Here is a 26,481-nt window from a genome sequence, read left to right as displayed (position 1 = left end):
GTCAGGCATGAATAGGAATGTATGCTGAAATGGAAAATACTGAACACCAGGGCAGAGATGGAGGGCACACCCAAGGTTTATGTGGAGGTCTCACAATACACACACACACACACTCTCGGAGGTGGAGGCCATGGGATCCTTGGTGTTGTTGATGTTGTGGAGTCTTATCACACTGATAACCCGCACTCCGTCTTCTGGAATGTGTTTGTGCTTTGCCTTGTTTACACGCCAACCACAGACTGTAATAAGTTTGTCAACAACACTGCTCATGGCACACCAATTTCAGACGCACACAAACACACAAACATTATAACTCCTGTCAGAGTGAGTCAGTCCTGATCCTAGAGTGAAAGTGGTATAAAACAATAAAGTGGTGTCTATCTGCTCATTTGTTCCAGTGATCCTGCCTTGGAAATCGGGATCCTGGACGTCTTTGGGTTTGAAGAATTTCAGAGGAATGGATTTGAGCAGGTGGGACGATGCTTACTTTCATTAGACTTCAGTCAACCCCCCCAAAAGAAACGACATCAAAGTCTTCCTCTTCTCATCAAGCTAACACACAATTTCTCCTACTCGAGGCAAATGCATTTGTGGAATTCCCTGATTTATTTGATCTTAATCAAATTGTTCAAATATTTGGGTCTGTTATCTATTTTAGCCTGGACAGTTTAGTCTGTAATTGTAATGAATGAGGTGAGGTCTGTGGCTGACTGTGGCGTGATTTTCAGCTGTCTTCAATTGAACTTGCCACTGACACAATGACCGCCTGTGTGTGAGATGTCAGAGTAATAGGCAGCTTCAAACCAGTGTGTGTATGTCTGTGTGTCTGTCTGTGTTTGTGTGTGTCTTTATATGAAGAAACATCAGTCTTACGGCTGCATTGTTCACATTAGTGAATAAAATGGCCGGCAGCAATGGTAGCTACATAAATTATCTCAAATTAAGGAAACTGAGAGATTCGACAGAATGTTCATGAAACAGTGTTGTGGTCTTAGAATAAGCTCAACTGCTAGTTACATTTAGCGACATGGATTCAGCAGACATTCAGTAGAGCTGTCCCCAAGTAAGGATTTTTCCAGTTGAATCAGATTTGGCTGCATAATACAGATATTCAATAATTAGACCAAACTCCAATATCAGCCTATGTCTGTATGTTTTACCAGTAAGAAGTGGATCAGATTTTCACATAGTCAGAGAAAGTAAAACTGTGTGTTCTTCTATAGTTCAGGTATAAAATCAGTGCACAGGAGAGGTTGTCTCTCAAGACTTTTAATGTCTGACAGCTGACACTGATAATGTTAAAATTACAGATTTACTTTTTACTAACTAACTTTTCTCATGTCTTTAAAAAAAGGTCTCTCACTGTCATGCATTATTTCAATAATCCTTTCCAGATACTTAGAGATAATCTGAGACTGGGCTCTCCTCTTCCCCACTTCCACCATAGTTAGTGATGGAAGCAGAGAAGAGAGATAGCAGTTAGCAGTTAGTTAGTTGCTTTGTGGTAATTTTAAGACTTGGTTTTTAAAGTTTACAGCCTGCCATGCTGGTATATTGCTCTGTGTAGAATGATGCAGTTAAAAAAAATGTATTTATAATGCCTCGTTAAAATGTTCTCCCTGTGCATTTTGTAAGCTTCTATCTGTTTTATCCTGTTACTGCAATGTACACCGACTGACAAAGAAAAGAAAGGAATCAGGACTCAGCCCCAGTATTCTGTAGTCTGGCTGAAAAAAAAAGAGAAAATCCATTGTGAACTATCACTCAGTGCACGATAGTGGGGGCCTGAAAATAGCACAACAGTAGTTCTTTCTTTTTAGAGAGGTTCTGCTTCCAGCAAATATCAGAGTGATTGATGTGTAACTGTTTGTGTGCTTTACTGTGTGTGCTTCTGCATGCACTGTGTACACGGATGGATCAGCATGTCTGTGATGCTTGGATGTTTGGTTGTTTTCAGTATCGCAGTGGGTGTGATTACATTGCACAGTGTACAGAGCACAACAAATGCAGCTTCATAACAACTCACCTGTTATGGGCTGTAAATCTGCCATGTGCTCATCAGGCATGCACTGTTAATAGACTACCTCAATAGTATGAGCAGCAGAGACCAGGAAGACAAGTCTGTATATCACAGTGTGTGTGTGTGTGTGTGTGTGTGTGTGTGTGTGTGTGTGTGTGTGTGTGTGTGTGTTGTGAGCTGTCTTAGGGTGTAATTCATTGTGCTTAAGAGGCTAAGTGCTTATTCCTGTTACTCAGCTTATGTTTCGTCCCTGTGGAACTCCCAATCGCCTCCCAGCTTTTATTAAGTCAAGTGTGTGTTTGGATTTACTTTTGTGCATGTGTGTGAGTGGTTTTCGTGTTTGTGTGTGTGTGTGTGTGTCCGTGTGTGTGTGGCACTAAGATGTCAGTGGCCTTACACTTCCCCTGGATGATCTCTAATCCAAGTGGAGGCGAGGGATTGCGTGACCTTTCCTCTTCGGGTCACGGAGAGAGCAAGAGCAAGTGCCAGAAGGGAAGAAGGGAGGAGGCGAGCAAAACAAGAAAAAGACAGACACTGCTGTATCCCTTGCAGGCGGCGGCGTTGCTCACCTCTTTCCCTCAGAAATCTTCTCCATTGTTGCTGCTGAGCTACATGTCAATCTTAGTTCTCTCAAATCTCACACCACCCACAGAAAAGAGAAGAGGAGGAGCAAGAATAAACAAACACAAAGATTTCTTACAGTAGACGTGGCACATCAGTAACAAAGAAGTCCTCACACTCTGACATGTTTGTACACACATCATGTGCACACACACTTGCAGACATGTACACAGGCAGACTCCACACACGCAGCATTATCGGGGTCATTAGTGCTTGTTAATTAGAGCTGTGTTTGTCAGGGGTGTGTTGTACCTGCTCAGCACTTTGCTAATGAGCTAACTCAATCAACCACCTGCTGGGACTAAGTCTTTAATGTACTAGACCAGCTTGTTGACAAACAAGGGTGAAAGGAAATCAGGACTACAGCCGCCTGCACCACAGAACAACCCACCTCTCAGTCAGCACTCCTCAATCAGCAGGCTGCGAAACAGAATGTGGGTCATGACTCTGTTCTCTGCTCTGCCCTATTTATTTATGATTTTCACACGTCCAGTAAATTCACATTCAGTCACTCATTACCCCAAAGCTAAGTGCTACAGGGCTCTATTTGACCACTCAATACAACCTCAATATTTGTCAATATTTCCAGTATTTTCACTTATTTTTGAGCAGGTCACTATCATCTAAACCGCAAGATCCCTGTTTTTATCACATCACTCAGGGTTCGGTGATATGACAGTAAATATGTCAGTGTCAAAGCATTTATTGTCTGATGCATGCACAAGTAAAAATATGTTTCACTGTATAATAAAATTCCTCCTGTGCCTTCCAATCTGAATTTGGTTAAGAAATGAAACATAAAAAGTGAAGAAAAATATAAAAATACAAGCAATAAAAAATAAAGATATCAGGAGAAAAAGTTAGAAAAGTGAAGTGACTGAGGAACACTATGTACTAACTAAGCAAAGCCAGGAATACACTGAGAGTTTGGCCTGTGCTAGACGAAAGACGTCCAACATGAAAGAAACATGGCAATATCCTTGATTGTGGCTTCAAAACGATGGTCTGAACACATTCTTAAAGAGGTTAGATACATAACCTGGGACAAAATTCTGACAGTATCAGAAATGAAGGGTCACCATCTCTCACAATGTGACTACTGCTTCAAACTACATCTACTAATGAACCAACAGGAATGCACAAAAGTACATTTATGCATGCTATTGTACTGTACTCCCATTGCAAAGTTGGCATCCCAGGTTGGCCCCTTTTCCCTCACCATGACTGGGTCCACATTCTCCTCCTCCTCTTCTTTGGATAAATACTGCTACTGCAAGTGCTCAATCCTTGCTTAGCTTGTTTACCACTAAAGCAGTGCAGATTCATTTAATTTTCTTGTATACTGACTTGCTTCATAGCCTGTGATTCAGTAGGTGTGATCACTGTACAGCCTACATGCATCAAACCTGAGATTGTACCCAAGTTTATTAGATCCATGTCGTACAGTGTGGCTGCAATAAACTTATAAGAGTGCTGAAGTCTCTCAGTCTGTAGGCACCATCTGAAGCAAAACATGAAGTTGAAGTACAAAGGATGGATGCATCCGATCCTGGGTTGAAGAGAGGGACACCTCACTCAAGTACAATTGCAACAAATCATTCCTGTTGTTTGGTGTCCCACTTTGTGACACATTTGGGTTCAGGAGAAGTTTAAACGGGCCTGCTGCTGCAATCCGCTGTCCTGTGTTCCTCCACTTCATATTCTTCATTCCTTCCTATTACATCAATGTGACAAGTAACACTTGAATCGACCCTCCGGTGCTCCACACACTCACTTCACACATTTGATTGACTTCTCCCTGTGCTGTGCTGTGATTGGTTGAATGGTGGGTTAAGAAAAATTCCAGCAGAATCACTTTATCTGTGTTACAGAGCAAAAGGCCCTACACAGGGACAACTACTGTTGTGTATATTAGATATCATGCATGAGGTCTCCCTCTAAAACAACTCTCATGATGTCAGGGTCAGGTGTGTTACATGAGTAGTCAATTCATTTATGCCTCATTGACTTCCCTGTTGGTTCCACAGCAAGTTGTGTCTTAGATTATATGGTGCATTTGTGTGTTTTAAAAACAAACATACAGCACCGTGTCTCTGAGGAGAAACCTCACGCTGTGTGCAGTGAAGTGTGTGTTTGGCTGTTGATGAGTGTGTGTTGTGTGTGCATTCCAGCTGTGCGTGAACATGACCAATGAGCGGCTGAGGCAGTATGTCTCTGAGGTGCTATTCCAGCAGGAACAGTCTGAGTGTCTGCAGGAGGGCATCGCCATGGAGACCCCGCACTCCCCTGGCAACCAGCCAGCCGTTTTGGACTTCTTATTTCAGGTATTGCACGTTGCTGGTTTAGACCAGTCCGGTCCAGTTTGGTGTCTCATGACGTAACTCAACAAAAGATTTACAAAAGATTTAAAATTATATGGCTAAAGTTAAATTTCCCTGTTTGAAGTTTAATTTTAAGGTGAGAAACTAAAAGAATAAAAATGAAACGTAAAGATTGGTTGTAAAAAAAAAAAAAAAAGATGCTCAAACTGGAATATTACTGGTAGGACTGGTGGTAGCCCAGTAGTTAGGATGCTAAGACCATATAATTGCAGTTGTGTCCAGGGACCTTTGTTGCATTTCACCCTTTCACCCCTGTCTTTACTATCTCTATTAATAATGGCTGAAATGCCCAAAAAATCTAAAACAAATTAAAGTGACTGAAGCTACTTGATATCACAGGGACAACTCTCCCCTCTGGGGATCAATAAAACTGTCATAGTGAAAATAATTTATTACTATTATTATCAAGGGTGCTTTGTAAACCTGACTGACATAAATAACATGAGCATCTGTTTGTTCCTCCTCCAGAAGCCTCAGGGTCTGCTGTGTGTGTTGGATGAGGAGAGCCAGAGCCTGCGGCCAGCAGAGCAGACCCTGTACAGGAGACTGTCCACACAGCTGGACTCCAATCCGACTCATGGCCTCTCTCTCACGACCAAGGATGGCAATGGAAACCCTCCACCCAAAGACCAGGGCCCAGCCTTCACTGTCAGCCACTATGCCGCACAGGTCTGTCTGTAGTACAGAAAAATTGGTAACTAGTACCACCTGATTTCAATCGCTGTTGTGCTTATTGGAGTTTTAAGGCTATTCAAAGAAGTGGGGCAGAGCACAGATATGGGAGCAATATCTTTGTGTATTTAGAGGCAATAGGGCTGGGCAGTATAGCATGAAATCTTATCACATCTAATTATCACTCTAATATAGCTCTTAGCTCTTTGTTCTCAACAATAAATAGTAAAATCTTTGGCTATGGCTACATTTTCCTTCTCGCCTTTGTTTGCCAAAACAGAGTAAGAAAGTCTCGTTTTATAACTCTTGCCACTATTAAAGTTGTTGTACATGACATTACTCCAGAGGTCTCAGTAGAACCAGAATAAGTGCATGCTTCGTTTAGTGTCTTCTGAAAACACACTGCGCACAAAACTCAGATGAAACTGTCAAACTGGGCGTTGCTCAAATATGATGAATATAAGATGGATACCATTTAGGAAATGTCTAAAAGGTAGAGGAAACAGCTTTGCCAATTGGTCCATGGTCAGTCCACCATGTTACAGTACAGACCACTGAAAATCATGAACGTTTACAACTAGTTTTACATATACTTAGGTCTAAATGACTTATTAAAAGTTTTGGGATTGGTCAGAAAGATCACCTTAGCCAGCAGCCATGAAACAGGCTGCAGTGGCTCCAAAGTAATCCTTGGGGCAAATGTGTCTGTCAAAGTACATCCATCCAGATCCTTTTTTAACCAGTTCTGATGAGGAACTGAAGCTGTTATATGTTATATTACACTCTTCAAAGCTACCAGACTCTACTACTAGACAAAAAAATTATTTTACCTTGCAGAACATGAGTCACAGGTCTACAACTGCCTCGATTGGTTAGTAAGTTTGTGTTATTGTATGACTTGTGTGTTTTAAAATGACTGTTTTTGTCAGAGGAGTCTGGTGGCTTTGACCAGAGTAACAGCTTCAGTTCCTAGCTCTGTAGGGATCCTTTCCATGTTTTCAGACATTCTGAATAACAACCTTGTACTGTCAGTGTCAAAAACAAGCACTTTTAGTGGATGCATTGTGCGTTGACGGGCCAATTTGATAAAAAACTGTCCATTGAGAGTAATAAGAGGTCTTTATTTAGATAAAATAAATAGGCTGTACCTAAAAAAAAAACATCATAATATAACAATAATATTGTAATAGTTCAGTTTATCTGTTAGTTACAATGCAGGGGACACTTGCAACTATGATTTATTGTTGTATTCACAATAATGTTTTTCTTTAGAACACTAAGTGGTAATTGTCCATATTAGGAATGTCACACTCACAATCACAGTAAGAAAAAAAAAAAACAAATACATTCTGTGAATGTGTGACACAGCTGTGTTTGGTCAGCAACCTCAGACACAAAGATGTTGTTTTATGGTTTCCCACAAAACTACATAAAAAGTTGATGTTATTACCCATTTTGTAGTCATAGCAGCTTCAAATTATGCTTTTACAAAGAACTATATATTATATATTGATATATTTTCTATCTATTGATATATTTATAACTATTCATTCTCACTATTTTAAAGTAAACTAATAAGACGCAACAAGCTGCACTTTCAGTCAGTTTAGGCAAAAACTAGAAATACTATTTATGTTCTTATTTGGACAATATTAAATCTTTCATGAGACACATTAGACTGTACTGTAAACTAAAGAAATAAGAAATAACGTATCATACCCATTTAAAAACAATATATTAACCAGATCTACCAAGTAAAGACCAAAAATATAGAGGTAGAGGAATGTTTTCTGTATGCACAGACGTATTGTGATACTTTAGACAGATAATGTGATTTGTGATTCTGTCTCTAATTACCCTCTTAGAAAGTCAAATAAGAGTCTAACAGTGGAAATAATACGCCTCAGTTTACAGTGCAGCTCTGTAGTAATGTGTCCCTAGTTACCCTACAATAAAGTCTAATAAGGGTCTGATAAAGGGTCTAAAACTGTCGAACAGAGAACAGTTTTTGCCTAAATTGATACAAAGTCCAGCTTGTTAAGTATTAATAGTGTATTTTACAATAAAGTGTGACCAACCTTTTATGTTGTATATGAGATTAAATGTACCGTATAATTGAATGTCCATTTATGATTTGTTACTCCACCAGATTTCATATGACCTCACAGGATCGCTCACAAGAAACAAGGACTCCCTTCCTCAGAATCTCTTGCTCACAATGAAGTGTAAGTACCCAATAAACAACATGCATATGAGCACATTGTGGCGTCAGAGCACACTTGATCACAAAGATGCACTCTTGTCTAAACCAGCAGCGCACAAAACCGCTCTCTGTCTAAGTGTGGCTGTGTTTGTATGTGTGTGTGTTTCATCACACATGCAACAGACAGCACCGTCTGTGTGTATATTGTCTATAGAAGGTGCCAGATGTGGGGTGTTGTGGTTAGCGGCACACAGGCAGTCGTTGTGTGGCTGCCAGGCTAGCCTTACGTCCAGCAGCCTAATTGCTATAATTCCCATGATGAGGCTAATCTTCTGAAGGCTAGGCCTTCACTCACACTTGGCTGTTGGCCCTCCATCTGACCGAGCTGATGCGTCACTGCCATTCATCTGCACACACTGACATGCAGACTGTGTGTTTTTTATGTACGGATGTCATCCCACTTTAAGTTTAAGGCTGGAAGCTAACAGGACAGCAGAGGGATCTATGTAACTCTATATTCAGGTGATGACAGTGATTGCTTTAAATTAAAAGACAATTGCTCTTGTAGCTGCGTATAATTAAGTCCTTAAATGAGTCCAGGACTCATGTTTGTTTTTCTTTGGTTAGCAAGCCTACACTGTTAGAAATAAGGGTTCCAAAAGGGTTCTTCCTGAAGGGCTGTGTTTCTACCCAGAACAATTTGCTTCTGAAGAACCCGTCTTTGAAGAATGGGATCATCCAGAATTTTTTGTTACACTACATTCCATTAAGAACCTTTTTCATCCAAAGAATCCTTTCTACCAACAACCCAACAAAAGGGTTGTTGGTAGAGAAGGTTATACCTACCCTGAGAGGTTTCCATGTGGAACCTTTTCAGAGGGTTCTACCAGGAACGAATGCAAAAATCGAAACTGAAATGCTTACAGCACTCATGTTTCACAGCATCGATAGTCTGGTACCAGCTCTATCTACTCTCTCTCCTCTCAGACGGCGAGTTGACACACACCACCGCACTGCCCATACAGTCCCGCCTCCTCTCACAGCGCTGTCTTCTTCTCGTCACTCGTCTCATTTTCTGTATCAGTTGTCATGTTATAGCCTTGCTGTATTTATCTTTTGATTAAAATCTAAATTTCATGCCACCAAGAACCTTATATGGTTCTAATTAGCACCTTTATTTCTAAGAGTGTACCTGCCATCATCCTGCCCCTCTTTCTCTCTCTAAGCCTTTCAGATGAGAGCCACACGCCCACGTTCACACACATGTTGTTTGGCTTTCTGAATGAGCTCATTGTTGTTGTGGACCGCTCCACGTGTTGTCGAGTGGCATGGTCCACCCCCTCTTGTTGCCTGACTGATTGTTTACATGGAGCCTAACTTGATGCCTCCTCCCCACCCTCACTCCTCCTCCTCCTCCTTTTCTGATGCTTCTCTCCATCCTTGTTTACATCCTCCTCACTGTTCCATTCTTTCTTTCTTTCTGTCCTTCCATCCCACCTCTCCTCATTCTCCTCCACCCCCTTATTTCCACCAATGCTGTTGCTTCTTTTCACACTTATTTTCCTCCCTCTTTCTCTGTCTCTGTGTGTATGTGCTTTGTGCCCGGGCAGCCAGTGAGAGTGTGTTACTCCGGCAGCTCTTCCAGTCCAAGCTGACTCAGACTGGTTCTCTGGTGCCAGCAGCCCAGGGCCGTGCCGGTCTACGGGGGCCCAAAGCTTCCCTGTTGCTCCACAGGATGCCGTCAGCCTCACTTGTCACTGCCAACACTGTCCCCCAACAGCCCCGGAGGTACCATGACCTTACCAAGGTACAGTGCACCGTTCACAGAGTGCAGGACTGCATGAACCACACATGCAGCAAGTCTGTTGTAGCTATGGTCAACTCCAAAATACACTTGAGCTTTAAAGGATGTTGAAGGCCTTGTTCATTTTGTAGATTTGGCTCAAAACGTCCAACTAGCTTTAAACCTAGATAATAACATAGAAGGTATGTTCATGATGTCACAGTAGGTGGAGTCACTGCGGTTATAACCACTGAGTGGCAGCATTAGTTTTTAGCTTGAATGCCACAAAAACACAAATATGAATAAAATTAAAAAGAGCTGTTGTGTGATTAAGAGGAGCCTAAATAAAAAGAAGTAAATCGGTAGCTGCAATTGACAGAAACATCAGGAATCCAGGCACTGTCTGCCATTTTGTGTCAGGTATTTTGGATTTTTGGCTAAAATCATACATTAAGTTATATACTGCATTAACTATTTTTTTTATATATATATAAATCAATTAACTGTTTAGCATCTTTAATTTATATTCCCGGCAACAGTCGCATCACATCATGCATCCTTAATACTGCTGCATGCGAACATGTCTCTCTAATAATCATAAAATAAAAATCTGTAATCTGTAAAGACCTGCCCACATACAACCAGAATATCCTTTGGTGTCCTCGTCCCTTCAATTTTTCTTACAAATCCCGCCATTACAACCAAGCAATCACTTTTTTATGCCTTCTATGCATTCCCCCGGCGTTGAAAGCAGGTCCATATGACTGTCAGAAAACCTAATTTCTCGCCACATGTCAATGTCCATGGACCACTGTTTCTTTGGTAAACTGTAAGGATCACTGTCAGGTCCAACTGCCTTTAATTTCTGCAGATAATTGATTGTTACACTCCTGAATTCACAGTTTCCTCTGCTAATTGCAGCAATGTTGCAGGATGTTTTGCCTCTCAGGCGAACTGAGGGGGCAGGTCCTGAATATGACATCAGTGCATGCCCTTTATATAGGAATTGATGAGTTGAAGGAACACAGTCTGCCAGAGAGTGACCCAATAAGACAGACACTCTTTGTTCCAACAGAGCAACTGACTGCTGTGTCAATCAATTAAAAAACAGGGATAGCATTTGGGGGGGAAACTACAGTCTAATTTAAGCCCCTTCCCACCACAGTGCTATATATAAACCTCTGTGAAACTGATTAATTTGAGAAACTACACAAGCATACATACACATATACACACTCATGTGATTTTATGCTTTTCTCACGACACTCAATCACATTAAAACAAAGCACACTGATTAAAATAATCTTCATAAAACAGCTCTTGTTTTAAGTCCATCCTCTCTCCCTGTGTTCTTTTTTTATCTTCTTTAATGTTTTGGAAAACATACTGTACTGGTGCAGTTGTGTGACTGAAATGTCTTGCTGGTTGTGTAACTTCCCAGAGAGGTGTGCCTGCTTTCTCTGTGGCTCATTAGCCATCTAGAGAACAGGCTTATATAAGACCTCTTTCACCTCCCTGATCTGTCCCAGCAGCCTTATAGGGTAACATTAGGTAATATTGCAGTACTACACTGGCTGTAAGACAATAAATAAGACAATAAATGCCACATGCCAGGTTGGGCTATAGAGCATATGAAACAGAATAATTGGGATTGACAGAGAAGTGGTCTAAGGGGGCCGTTTATTGGACACAGCAAAAATCACACACAAACCGCAGACAAAGGGACTTTTAAATCTCATGGAGTGATCTCTAGTCAAAGCCACACAGCCTAATGTGATGTTTTCAAGTGATGATTATGTTGTAATAATTCTATATTCCTCAGCGGTCACTTGAAGTAAAATGCACAGCCATCTCGTATTTTTTTCTCTCTATGATCTCTTTCCACCAAAAGATCCTGAAGAAGAAAGGCTCAAGCTCCTTCCTCCAACGGCTGGAGCGCTGTGGGCCCATCACAGTGGCTGTCCAGCTGAGGGTAAGACTCCTCTCCATCCACAACACATTTTTAGTTTTTGTAAGACAAAGAGGGTCACTGGTTCTCTTTTCAATAGTAATCATTAAAGGCAAGTGTACCTACAGTACATGGGGGTCACCATGCTCCCAGTTAAGAGAATCAGCAGGAGTCCCAGTGTAGGAAAGAAACAAATGTAGTACAGGGTTAGCAGCCAAATGTATTTGAAATGTATAAAAACTAACAGGCCAAGGCAGTGGTAGACCACTGCCTCCTTTCCCTGTTCTGCAGGGTAAAATTACTGATATCTCAAAAGGAGTCTGGTTGAGTGAGTTCTTCTGTGTAGAGTTTGAATGTGCTCTGCATACTAGGTTCCTCCCACACTCAAACGGTGTACATGACAGGTAAATTGTCCACTGTATAAGTTTGATGTACTGTTTTTTATTTTACTGAACCCCCACCCCCTGGTGCATGCAAGCATCTGGATCAGATCTCAAATTATTTCAGGAATTTTTTAATGAAACTTAAGGTTTTGTTTGAATTTAGTCCTCATTTAGAAACTCTAGTTTATGCATCCCCATCTTCATACACCCACTCTCTCACCCTGGTCCTCAAAACACTAACTTATGCACAAAACATCCAGGGTGCCGTGATTTCATAACTATATAAAGCAAGAATAATATTCAGTTAGAGGAACGCAGTTCATTGTCCGCTGGTGACGCAAGGAGGGTGAAATGTGGCTCAGAGAAGCAGTACCTTTGGTCTGAATGAAGCCAGTGTGTTGCACAATCAAAGTTGTGGGCTTGTGGTCGACGAGTCCCTCCGGGAATGGCAGGGAAGGAGAGAGTGGGCTGAAGAATGATGCTGTACCAAGCCAAGCCTGAAGCCCTCCACATGAATGAATGAACAATGAACAACAACCACTGTGTGCCGTGTGCATGCATTTGTGTGTGTGTGTGCATGTGTGCGCGTGTTTGGAGGGACGACGGTAATGTGAATGCTTGTAGTGACGTCCAGTGATGAGGGGAGAGGTGCTGGTCATTGTACCTAAAAGTATGCAGAGCATAGACTGACGTCAGTGAGGAGTGGCAAAGACACAGATGTAAGTATTTACGCGTTTTTGGATGTGTGGGTACTTGTGTGATCTTGGATGCAACATCTGTGAATTCAGGGCCTGAAGAAAAGCTCTCTCACACTCTCACACACCCTTACAGAGAGCAAAGAGCTCTTTGTGTTTTTGCTTCCTCCAGAGGCAAAACACACCCCCAAAAATCAGGCCACTTTGTCTCAAACACAGCGTGATCTCACTCCAGTCCCTGCAGCTCGGAAATCAAGTTACAACATCAAAAAGCAGAAGACAAGGAGCCCCTCCTTAGCTTCTATAGAACTTGCTGTACAAGATCAACCCAAATACCAATGAATGTTGTTGATAGGACTGTCCTTGGAAAGTTGAAGATTCTTATCATCAGTCAGAGATCCCTTAGTTGACTGAGGTTCTTCCAGTCGAGCAGTTGTTGTTTTTTTGGTTTTGTTTTGTTTTTGGTTTTGCCCTTAGTCAGTGTGCATTACAATAACATGAGAAAACAGATGGAAACTTACAAAAATGCACAGGGATAACATTTCAGTGAGGAATTATAGATAAGGGTAATCATAAATATATTTTTAGACAGTGGTTTGTAAACAAGTTTCAGCTCTGTTTTTTTTAGCTGCGTCATTGTATGCAGAGAATTGCTACAGCATGGAAGGCTGTCTCAAAATCTCCACAAACCACAAAACTAACTGTGACAGAAGCAGAGAAGAGTGATAGAAATAGAGCGCAGATGGCGTGCTTACAGTCACCTCACCAGAGCCTGTGCGGGGCAGGTGACACTTGCTTGTTTGCTTCTGCTTGTTTTTGCCACTGACACACTCAGGTTATTATTTTAAGTGTAAGACAACCTTTTAGTAAAGTGATAGACCTTTTTTTAAATAGTAAGATATGTTTCGTTTAACCACAAACAGCTGTTCTATTGCTCTCGCTAAACTAAGCAGACTCCTTTTGCAAAGTTGTAATATCATGATCACTGTCTGCTTTATTGAAACTCGACAGAAGCAAAATAGATCTCACCAAAGTGTCTTGGGTTCGTCATTCCTTGTTTTCAACCATCACCAGCTCTTCCTGGTCAGGGACAGCCCTCGCTGTTAATCAGAGCACAACATGTTACTCATTCTGTTATGATTGTAAAATTACCTGTGAGCTACCACCTTCAACTGAATCTCCTCTTCTTTTACTTCTTTCAGAACACACTGTCAGACATGATCAGTAAGCTGCAGGCCTGCACTCCTCACTTTGTGGAGTGTGTGCGCCCCAACGCCAGCGGTCAGCCAGACAGTTTTGACAGCTTCCATGTGTCTACCCAGCTGCAGTACATCGGGGTACTTGAGATGGTGCGCATGATCCGTTATGGATACCCTGTCCGCCTGTCCTTCCCAGGCTTCCTCAGCAGGTCAGTGCCAGAGCATGATGCATAATAAAGAGCAATTGTCATAACTTGTCCTCTCAAAGTTACCTATCTATCTATCTATCTATCTATCTATCTATCTATTTATCTATCTATCTATCTATCTATCTATCTATCTATCTATCTATCTATCTATCTATCTATCTATCTATGTTCACAGCCTCCTCTTCTCTTTCAGCTTCTTTAAGAGAAAGCTGTTTAAGTGTATTTCTCTATCTCTTCTCTCTGTCTGTGTCTCTGATCTGAGTTGTTGAGATGCATTACACTCCCAGCAGCAGGTCACTGTGATCTCTGTTTATACTGTGTAGGACAGGGCAAGCAGGTCAGAGTAAGCTGAAAGTCTGACAGCATATGCGTTCTCTACACCTGCTGTATAGGATCATGTGCTCACATGCAGACTGACACATTAGCATTGAAGAGTCACAGCAACCCCTTACTGTTAGAAGCGCACAATGACCTTGAATGGCTTTTTAGAGAGGAGTCTGTTGCAGCTGATGAACGCCACTATCACATTTCCCGTGTCAGCCCGACACACACACGTTAACCAGTCAGTTGTGTGTAAGGTCTCCGTGTCCCACACTTGAATGTTGGTCATTATTTCTCTCCATCACCTCTTTTCTTTACTCTGTCACTACATTCCCGGTGCTCTTTCTCTCTCTACTTGGCAGTTTGTCTAAATGTTTCCCTTCCTGTTCCTCTGATTCTGAGAACCAGTGGAATACTGAGGATTTAGCTCAAAATCTGTCTTCCTTTCTACCTCTCTCTCTCTCTCTCTCTCTCTCTCTCTCCCTCTCTCTCTCTCTCTCTCTTTTTGAGGATAAAGGGATTAACATGAACATTCCTGCCAGATAATAAGAGAGGACAAAGCTGGTCACATGACCCCCCCAAAAGTTTCCACTACCCTGCTGTAAACATCATCACATCATCACACACACACACACACACACGCACACACACACAGTGTAGTTGTCTGTCTCCAACTTTAATTAACAGGAAAATACAAGGAATCAAGATCAAAAACTGTTGTTATTGTATAATTCTTCTGTTGTGTGGAAGGCAATGGCTCACTCCTTTGGCTAGAGGGACAGTTTGGATTATTTGAAATCAGGTTGTGTGACCCCCAGTTTAGAAAAGCAGAGAGGGGCACCAACACGGAGGCTAAGCAATAAACTTGTACAGGGTCAGCAAACAGTATTTTGCCCACTTAAAAAAGGTCCACCCAAGAAATCCAATATTAGTTTAAGCTATATTTTTAGAATATTTTCACTTCTTTACCTTGCCACCAGACACTGTTTTCAGATGGGTAATCTGCATTATCAAAGACAAATATCACTTTCTCCAAACCAGCCATAATCTTTAAAGAAAAACTGCTATTTTACCTCACATAGCACGGGAGTTACAGGTCTACAACTCTGCCTTGATGGTTAGTTTGTTTGTGTTATTTTGTGACTTTGGTGTTTTAAAAGGTCAGTTCAGATTCACTGACGTGACACAATAATACAAGCAAATGAATTGATCAAGGCAGCGGTAGTCCAGCAATTCCAGTGTTCTGTAAGGTTTTGATTGACAGCAAGGTAAAGTGGTGAAGATATTCTAAATATAAAGCACACTTACACTGATTTTTTTAGGTGGACCCTTTTTAGGTGGCTAAAATATGTTTTGCTGCTGACCCTGTCCACATCAGTACATTGTTTAGCTTCTGTGCTGGTACTCTTACTGCTGCTTCTCCAATCTGCGAACCTGCTGGCTGCCATCTACTGAAATTAATACACTGACTATTGTTAAGTACATCACACAGCCCACCTTCAAATAATCCAAACTATCCCTTTGAGGGTTTCTGGTAAGGTTTCTTGTCTGAATTCATTTTCTAGTGGACTGGTAAGTAGCTTTTAACCAGCAAAGATGCAAAATAAAGTAAAGAGAAAGCAGCTACCCAGGGCCCATGGAGTGTACGATCAAACGCATACCAAATGAAATAGATAAGTGGAACTCAGATAATAGGCTTTTGCGTGAGGGAAAACGTGAACAGGGAATTGGATCTGGAGAACTACGCCTGTGTCAAATGATGAAGTGAATCCAATATAGATTGTAGTGCTGCCTGTCCATAAGCTGCCTCCAGCTCCATTGTGTTTTTAATGGAAATACCTTGTAGAGCCAACACCCTCATTGTTCAAGCTGTAATTGAAAGATTCCTGATGAAGGTTTTGTGAAAGCTGTTTGTTAAGCCATACGTGCGCATGTGAGTGTCATATAGTGTTAGGCAGCCATGTAGTGTATGATAACAGTGTGTTAGCAATAGGTGTGACCAGCGGATAAGTGAGCACCACAAGAGCCAGCTGGTCACCATAAAGGGGAAACTTATTGTAATTGTTGCAGGGCTGGGTATAAACTGAAGTGTGTGAGGGAAATAGTGGGTGTATTTGTGAACTGGTCAGACATATGTTGAGGGGGTTTGATTGTAATATCACATGTGAGCAGAGTGGCTGAGATTGCAGCCTGGTTTCCAGTACTTTTGTTGTACATTCATAATGTAAAGTTAATCATGCATTGATAGAGCTCATTGTCAATGGTAGAGTGAAGAGCTGTGGCAGTTCCAGTGACTATATCTGACATATCTACTTCCAGGATAAAAGATTAATTGAGAAGCCAAAACAACCCAAACAAAAACGCGGTATCACCTCTGTTGTTTTTAAATACTGGGTTCATCTCAGCTGAACTGGCAGAAGCAGGAGGACCCATCATGCAACATTATCAGGCTTGGGAAAGATATTATTTCATGAGTGATTTCAGCACACGACAGACATGTGACTGCAGTCTTTTAAAATTAAATTTTTTGGCATTTTTCCCTTTAGTGGATAGGTCATTACAGAGGCACACAGCCATGTACACCCATGAAAAATTCTGTAGTTTATTTTTTGAATTTGCATCTGGTTTAATGGAATCTACAGCAACATGATAGTTATGATAATAACATTGACATCTTCACATAAAAAAGTTCGACAGCTGGGAAAAATTGTCAACTTCGACTGTATATGAACACAAAACATCATTGATGTAAACACCTCCCCCTCATCCTGCCAGAGTCCTGTCAGCACAGAGTACAGTCCAGCCAGGAAAGTGCAGCACCTTGATTCGAGATGCTGTGGAGCAGGTCTCTGTACGACGTGGCTACAGTACAGGATCTGATTTTCCAGTGCTTGCCAATTGTTAGTCCCAGTTCATCCATTTCATTTTCCTTATCGGACGTTAGCCAGGAGCAGCCTTAAGGCCAAGCTGGGTTAGCATCGCTCTTGTCTCCTCTCCTCCTGATGTGGTCCATGGCAGCGCATACAGCTGATCTGGCTGGGTGGTTGGTAGGTGCCTACTCTTTAATTCAAATCCCATGCCTCTTTTTCTAATGCCTCAGACCCAGAGAAGGACAAACACCAGGGAGGAGATCTCTTGTCAAACAGGGAGTGTGATGCTAGGGTGGTTGCTCCGAACGCTTCGTGTAGGGAGGTGTAACATTAGACAGGTTGACAGGGTGTGATTGAGCAACGAACACACTAATTGTCTCAGGTGTAGACTTTTGGCAGGTTAGTTGACACGTAGGCCTCCATTCCTCCAATTTGCCAGCTGTCCAGTTGATGTGGGGATTTTATAGAGTGAGACAGTTTCACCAAGACTAAAGAAAACTCCAAATCAGCAGACAGCTATAAAGAGCATAGTCAGTCACCTGTTTTTTGAGTCAACTGAAAGGATTGCCCGGTGTTTCATGTCATGGGAATTGTCAAACTGGTAACCTGTCACTCTGAATCCATTAAAGCAGAATGCTGGTGCATTTGATTCCCTTGTGTCTCTTGTGTATGTGTTTAACCAGAGAGTAATAAATGCCTGTTTCATTTCTATGGAAGATGCAACCCAAGGCAGTATTGTACAGTTGAAATATAAAGACATGCTGGATTAACAAACAGCTAGTCTACAGTTTAGAGATTTTTAGCTTAGCCCCAGTGACTGCACGCACTACTTAAGAAGTGTTGTTCTCACAGTAAAGCGACACTTTAATGATTTCTGAATTTGGCTTACAGTATGACACAGCAGATTGATAGGACCACTTTTGAGTTAATGGAGGGTATATTCCTTCCAGTTCTTGTGTCGACGTGACCTGCTAACATGACACAGACCTGTCTGTTCACTGAACACAAGAGGGGGAACTAATGACATTCCCTCAACCTACTGGCAGAACAATCCTAAAAATGATGAAGTAACACAATATGTCTGGCAGGGCAGGAATTTCATGGCGGCCACGATGGCCATGGCTGCCGTGCCCCTCTATAACTTCATGCCTCGCCCTCACCGTCCCTCCTGATTTTCTCCCCTGCCTGTGTTGACGTGATATAAACTTTCTTTTATCAAAACACCTAATGTTATTCTACAACTATGTGGTTTGAGGGCCATCCACACCCAGGACTATAACTATAAAAAATATACTTCTGAAATCATTCTAACTCAAGTACATGACAGAGTCTGGGCTGCAGCTTCATAGTTGTGGTGTGGACTGGATTTTACAACTATATTTTTTACAGTTGTAGTTATAGCACTTGGTATGGACAGCTCTGGACACTGCTGAATGGAGTCTCTGTTAACAGTGACAAACAGTTGGATCTGTTTTACATATGCTCACCTCCTCTGCTGCTTCTGCTAGATGAGCCAGCTCTCTATTAAAACCCAGTACTGCAAATTCAATGAAAAAAAAAGGATCTTTCAAGTCATTTTAATAAGAAATTTCCTCAAAATAATACTACCATCTAAAAATACTGACTTCTTATCAGAAAATGATGACTAATTATCTCATCATATAGACTGTCTGACTTCTTGTGTCCCTGTACTTAACAAATTAGGAAAAAAACTGACAATCATAAATAAAATAAAATAAAATCATTAACCCTTATATTAAATTTGTTAATTCCATATAATTTAAATCATTGTTTTATTTGATGGCCTTGCTGCCCTGTTCCTTGGCCTTTTTGTAAAATTGAAAAATTGTAAATTGACAACACCAAAGGCCAAATGGTCTTAGCTCTAAAATGATGAAGCCCTGATATCTGAAAATAGACACCATAATTTAATTATTGATTTTCAATGTATATTAAATAATGAAAAAGTAATGGAGTTACTCAATAATGTGTTACTATCCAGTATAGGTTTGTGTGCATTGTGGAGTTTTTTTTGTGTGTTTTGTGGTCATATAAATGGACCTTTTGAATGTGCCTTTGTCTGATGCGTGTCCCTGTTTTGCTGTTTATACATTAAGGCTGCGATTAATTTGAGTGGTGGCCACTCACAAAGACACCAGTCAGCTCAGCCCAAGTGCCATTCATATCTCTCCCTCAACTGGCTTCAGACAGAGCCAATGATTGAACACAGTCTTGGCCATGGAGGGAGCTGCTGCAGAGCCGGGGTGGACTACACTGCTGTCTTCACAGAGCTCTTTCTCACACAATTTCTCATCCTTTTCTCACATGTTCTCGCTTCTGAACCACCATTTTATTTTTTTTCTCTTTCATCTTCCCGCCTCTTCTTACTTCCTGATACCAGCATGTTTTACTCCTTCCTTCCTTTCAGTTTTCAGTCTTTATCTTTGCTCTCTCTCATGTACACACACTTTCTCAGTTTTGCCCAGTTTCTTATTCCTTTTTCTATTTTTATTTGTCACTCTTTCAAAGCAGAACCCTGCCCTTGACTAATCAAAACGACAGACCAATGAATCAGCCATTAATCTTGAGGTCGCTATATCCTCGTGAACACAAACACATAAATGTGCACACGGAAACACACACTTACACACTGGAGTCATGTGGGCCACTTCAGTAAGTCATAGTGGCCCCCTGAAGCAAATTACATTAGTGTCCTGGTAACCAGAGTGATTTATGAGGAAATCTATTTTACTGTTGCTTTTATTTGTCTTTTATGATACACTATGTGTTTTGTGGCAGGGTTTATTTTCTGCCAATGTGTAAGGTCAAATGCTACCGCTTGAACCTTGTTTCTGTAAATCCCAGCCATCCGTGTGTTGCTTTCCTTTCTTTATTATTTCAAACTGGATGAGAAAAGAGACATCAGTATTCATAGAGCACGTCAGAAATGCAGCTGACAGTCGTACAGGTCATGTTTTCTATGAGGCCAAGTCCAAGTGGGTCCTCATTACCTCCCACTGATGGATAAACACATACATTTGTAGGTTATTAAGTTACCTACAGAAGAGAATCAATCATTCAGACTGACCACTGAGATGAAAATCCATGACTAAACAAAGCCAGTAGGCTTTAAGGATGTGGCAACTGAAGGTTTATCTGATGGATAGCAGCTTCAGAGAGGAAGTGAGTGGTTTAAATTCCAGCTGCATTGCCTTTACCACCTTTATGATGCTCAATAACAGTGGTCACTCATGGTCCTTTGGTCATAGAGAACCACATTAGCGCCCTGTAGCCCTCCATTTAAACTCTTATCAAAGGGGTTATTTCACTTCTTTGACTCCACATGAAGTCCCCTTGGGTCTTGTAAAAGCAGGGACCATCGATGGTTTTCATATCCTCATAGGGGAGGTCATGGGTTTACAGAGTTCCTTTGTGTTTTATGGGCCCAGTGGGACAGCGTGTGCTGTCTGTAGGATTGGTATTACCATACAGAGAGAGGGTTAGGGAGAGTTCAGACAGACCCCACTCCTCCAAATCAAACACATCCCACATTCACATGCCCTCACTTACTCACTATTGACAGCACAAGTGGTTTATGCCTTCAGCCATCTGCTTGTTATATTTTCCTCATCACATGCATGACATCACCAGTTGGCTCTGCCTCGCTTTGATAACAGAAGAGAAACACTGACAGACAAAGTTTGCTGAGCAACTGATAGGAAGTTTGGGGGGGGTTTGTATTTCCTTGGCCGATACTCCTGTTTCATTCAGAAAATGTTATAATTGCTAACTTATCTGTGCACCTACAGTATACACTTACATATCTTAAATATCCCTAAATAAATTTCACACCTGATTTCCAAAAAATCAACACGTTCTCATCCCACTTCATCAAATACAGACACTGCTTTGACATGCACCTCTTTATCTCATAAAGATGCACAGGGTACTTTTTCGGGTCTGTATGAGGCATTTCTGTTTGTCTTTTTAATACATGGTTAATGTTGTGTAACCACAGTATGGTTAGATTTCATACCAAAACTACTCGGTTCGGTTAAGGAAAACATCATGGTTTGGGTTAAAGGTAGAATATGCAGGATTTGTCAGTTTCTGTTAGTAAACACACCAGAGAGATTGTTGATCCTCACTTCTAGGCCATCAAATACCAATGCTTTGAGTTGGTAAAGAATCCCAAACTCATCTAAATAAGGACAAAATAAGAACATACAGGCAGAGGACAGGGTCTTTGCAGATACAGACAATCCATACACTTCTAGTGGTTATTATATTGATCTATAAATTAGTTTTTACAAAAGGCCTGCATAGTATTCCTTTAATATATGGACTTTGTGGCTCTTTATACTACATCATCTGATACATACAGGTTTACATCAAAATTGCTTGAAAGCCCAGTGCATTTCATACAGACTCTGAAGGATACCTGCTGCATCTGTGTGAGATGTATGAGGGGCATGACAAAATTCTTCACAGTTTAATTTTCAGGAAACACTCAATATTACACAATATTTACCTACAGCTCCTGGACAGAAATACAAAGGTAAACTATTGTCTTAAAATAAGGAAGTGTGTCTCCTATGCTGTCTTCCTAGCATTCATATCTAAATGTAATTGCTGTGTTTGATCAGTAAAGTTCTTGTGGGTACAAAATAACACTAAATGGGAGATATGTTATTGGTCATGCCTATTATTACACGTCGATATCATGAAAGCAGCAGGAGATGCATTACATTATATAGCACGACTCCTGGAAAATATGATATGACTATATAATTCTAATGTTATTATGGAGAACATGGTGACTTAATTTTTATTTAATAATTGAAAATATTTCTACAGTATTTCTGCTGTTTCCACAGCAGCCATACTGATATGAAATAGTAGGGTAAACACATGTGTTACCAATGATACTAAAGAGATCCACAACATTTTTGAAAAAGGGGATGCTAAAGTGTTCTTTGGAGGTTGCAAGGGGACTTTAAACCAAAGATTACAAGATCAGTTGAAACTTGCAAATACCTGCAATGTGCCAGTCTGCAGCGTTGTGAAAAAAACTGCCAGTTCCCACCAATGTGACTGGACAAGACATATATCATCTCCATCGCAACCACTCCATACGTCTGTTCTAACTGCTGGCTTTTGCAGCTTTTTTGTAGTTGGATGTGATTTGTAGCAACCTTTCCCTTCAACATCCTCAAAAGGTTTTGTCTCATTGTGAATCTTTATCATCTCTGGAAAACTGTTTCTTCTTCCTTTCCCAAGAACATATCTCGTAGCTTGGAATCAGCCAAGTCCTCCACATGCAGTCCAAGTACTGCCATTGCTTGGGGTACACTGCCAATTTCACACAGAGCCAGGGACTATGGAAAACTTGCCTTTTGCCTAATTCAGGCATGTTTATGGCAATGTTTATTAATATACACTGTTCCTGAGAAATAAATAAATAGATAAATAAACTAAACTAAAAAACTTGATGGCCTCAGACTCCTTTGGGCTTCTCTGCAGTTTGCAATCAAAAAACTGGCAGAAACCATCAAGTACAAGACTCACACTAACTTTCAAAGCAATTTAGCTTAATTCCTTTGAAACTAACGATAAAAATGCCTGTAACAGAGAATAGCTGACATATCCTTCTGCTTTTTTCCCCTGCAATCTCAGACTTTTTCCTTGATAGGCTTTGCATGTCTTCTGCTGGAAAAAATGATAAGAATCCATATTGTTTGGCATTTCTCACTAGCTGTTGTTTGTGATCAGTGGAGACCTAAAGTTTTAATTTGAAATTTCTGTCGCATTTGCTTAATACTGTTTAAACATAATTTCTATTTACAGGGCTTTTTTTGCTCCATATGAAACTAATGATAATAATGTTCCCATTTGGTATTCAATTAGATGTTTTTAATGATAAAATCAGTGATGAAAACAGTAAGCCTACATTTCATTTGATGGAGAGACAAAGGGAGACCTTGATAATGGAATGGGGGGGGTGGTGGCCCTGAAAAGGTTGAGAACCACCGCTCTAGTCAAAGCTGGACAGTATCGATGGAATATTCATGAAATATCATTATCAGGATCACAGCACCATTGTGGATCAGTGCAAATGGAAGATTTCATCACCGACAAACAAAGCACACACTGCTGTACCTTAAGCAGCCCATCACACTATTTTAACTTTAATTTTTACTTGTCCTTCTTCAGTACAATTATATATTATTACAATTCCAAACTGTGTGTCTGCCGAATATTCCTAGAGCAGGTAAAGATGAACCCAAAACGGTCCCTTTGAAGTGACTACTTCTGAAGGATGTTTTTCTTTGTATCTGTCACATTTTTATCTGGTCCAGGCATTCAAATTGGCTTCTGTCACCCTTACACTCCTCATTCATTCATGTCTACACATTCAGAATTCACACTGCATATACAAACATCTACATTTATTTACATATAAAGAGATGTATATTTTCTGTCATGGATTTCTATGTCAACATTTCTCTTTCTCACTTTCCCTCTCACCCCCACCATCCCAGGCACAAACGAACCACTGTCTCCATCCAGCTGACCATTCATAGCAACGGTTGCCCAGGGCAACACCAATAGGAAAAGATGCTGTTTGGCTGACCCTGCTGACATTTGAACCCATTGTTTCTGAAAAGGCGGGGGGGGGGGTCACCATGTCTCCTCTATATGTATAAGTTCAGAACTTTGAGATCTTTTATGTCTGCAGCTCTGATGTTTTCTGTTTTTATTCATGTGTCTCAGATATAAAGACCTCGTTGTCCCAACTTTGGGAGATAAGAAGAAATTGTCACCAGAGGAGAGATGTCGCTCAGTTCTGCAACAGTCCAAACTCCAGGGGTGGCAGGTATGTGTGTGTGTGTGTATGTGTGTGTGTGTGTGTGTGTGTGTGTGTGTGTGTGTGTGTGTGTGTGTGTGTGTGTGTGTGTGTGTGTGTCTTGCCTCTTTTTCTGTCTCCATCAATAACAAAAGATTTGCCAAATGATTTAATCCCTGACCCTCTGTTTGAAAGATCCCATGGAATCTTTGACAACTCATTCCAGCTGTCCCACCTCATCATCATTCTCCTCACACACACACACACACACACACACACACACACACACACACACACATACACAGCAGCAGCATGAACCACTCCACCCCCTCTCTGTCCTGTCTGCCAGACTGCTGTTGTGTCTGAGTGTGTGACCCCACAGGTCACATCAGCTCCCGCTTCGCACACGCATACACACTCCTCCACAATGCCCAGCAGACACCTTTTCACACAGTTCTGCTTTACATACACACACACACCACTCCTACAAGTAGCGTGTGTTGGAATGAATAGTGTCTGTCAGTGGAAGCATGTCAGCCCCACAGTTCTGTGCACCTGGTATAGAATGACCTCTGTCACCCCCCCCAAATGCCTCCTAAGCCCAGGAAATGAATGCAATGTCAACATGCAAACCCCATCCCCTGCCCACACTCCACACCCACCTATTATCATACATCACTGCTACATCACTGCTCTCCCACCTCTCAACTAGTCACATTCTTGTCATTGTGGTTGTGTGTGTAGATGGGCAGCAGTAAAGTGTTTCTGAGATACTGGCAGGCAGACCAGCTAAACGACCGGTGCTATCAGCTTCATAAAAAGATCATCACCTGTCAGAAAGGTAATGTGCAAAATAACGAACCAACAATACATGTTGTTCTTTTAGGGCTTCTGTCTGTCACTGACACCTCTGAGGTCTCTGTCTCCCTCTTTCTCATCCTCTTCCTCATGTCTCAGTGGTGCGTGGCTGGCTGGCCAGACAGCGCGTTCATCGCAGGCTGTCGTTACAGCAGAAAGAGGAGTGCAGTGTGCAGCGTTTCCTGCAGGGGGCAGAAGACATGGGGCTGCGAACATATGACCAGCTGGTCATCCAAAACGCATCTGACATCGCGCGAGAGAGTGACCGCCTGCGCTGCCATGGCAACAGCCTCATCAACACCCTTGGCAACAGCCCACCGCTTGGTGAGAGGCCTGAGCCGGTGGGTAAGGAGGAGGATCAGCCTGTCAGGAGGTAAATTAGCAAAACACCTTCACAACTCACACAGCTTCATTAAGATCTGAAGACAAAGACGTGAACATTCGAGAAATGTAGATGGAGAATTAAGCCTGGGCAATAAAACAATATTGATATGTATCAGCAACAGACACTTCATCAAAAGCACTAAGAAATATGTTCAATAAATTGTTGAATAGTTTCACTTGAATGCGTTTAATGCGAACAGCCATGAAAGCGCAAAACAAATACACTCTGGTTCATGAACAGTTTATCATATGAAGCATGCTACAAGAGGCACAAACACAGCTAATCATTTAAGAGGTGTGCTGTTTAGAAGTGACACAGAAACAGAAACAGCGGGAGGCGGTGAGGAAATTGTTAATAGAAAAGGACAGGTCAACTTGACATTTTTTATTTATTTATTTTTTTAAAGTCTATTAAGTGTACTTTGTGCCTTGATACATGAAGTGGTTCAGTTCAAAGTAAGGTGGTTAAATTCACAATAAAGTGGTTCAATTCAACCTTTTTTCTCCTAGTCTTTATAAAAAATTATAATAATTATCGAAATCAACTGAAATTAAACATGTTATCATGATAAATTATTCAGTTTCATCGCTCAGCCCTATGTGCAGTTAGTCATTTTATTATTTATTTCCTGATGTTGGCAAATATTCATTTGATCAAAAAGTTCAAGTCTTGTTTGGATGATGGACTTTCACTATGACACTGATCATTTCACACCAATGCAACAATCATTAAAATAGGGCCTTTTATTACTCACTACAACATAATTCACAATACTAAACGTGATGGCCTCATACTGACTGTAGGATCATTTAGCCTGGAAAGTAAACAATCTGCAGTTACTGTCGTTCACAGGATTAATGACCGTATGAAGGAATCATTTGCCTTCATAAATATATGTCTTTGGGTGTGTCTGTATGTGTGTTACTGCATGTGTGTGCGCGCCTGTGTCTGCACGACATGCGTGTTTTGTGATTAATGATGTCATTGTATCCCTGTGTGCTGGGGGCTTTTAATTGTACGTTTCATGATGGATAGTCAGATAATGAGCTGTGTTATCAGATTGTATTAGTATTGTGTTGCACCTAT

The 26,481-nt window shown here is 41.2% G+C and overlaps 1 protein-coding gene across 3 annotated transcripts in view; it reads left to right on the top strand.

Moving 5' to 3' along the window:
• The window catches only part of myo16 (myosin XVI), a 138,271-nt gene that overhangs the window by 91,233 nt on the left and 20,557 nt on the right, over positions 1-26,481 (top strand). For all 3 annotated transcript variants that reach the window (XM_084724638.1, XM_084724637.1, XM_084724640.1), the window contains exons 21-30: positions 399-471; positions 4,813-4,965; positions 5,491-5,691; positions 7,844-7,919; positions 9,508-9,704; positions 11,572-11,652; positions 13,909-14,114; positions 24,080-24,182; positions 24,897-24,993; positions 25,110-25,383. In XM_084724638.1, the coding sequence (XP_084580764.1) occupies positions 399-471; positions 4,813-4,965; positions 5,491-5,691; positions 7,844-7,919; positions 9,508-9,704; positions 11,572-11,652; positions 13,909-14,114; positions 24,080-24,182; positions 24,897-24,993; positions 25,110-25,383 (1,461 nt within the window). The remainder of the gene's footprint in view (positions 1-398; positions 472-4,812; positions 4,966-5,490; positions 5,692-7,843; positions 7,920-9,507; positions 9,705-11,571; positions 11,653-13,908; positions 14,115-24,079; positions 24,183-24,896; positions 24,994-25,109; positions 25,384-26,481) is intronic.

The sequence above is a fragment of the Lutjanus erythropterus genome, chromosome 8, assembly GCF_056507025.1.
Source record: "Lutjanus erythropterus isolate fLutEry1 chromosome 8, fLutEry1.hap2, whole genome shotgun sequence".
NCBI classification, from domain to species: Eukaryota; Metazoa; Chordata; class Actinopteri; order Lutjaniformes; family Lutjanidae; genus Lutjanus; species Lutjanus erythropterus.
This window is presented reverse-complemented; position numbering and strand designations above follow the sequence as displayed.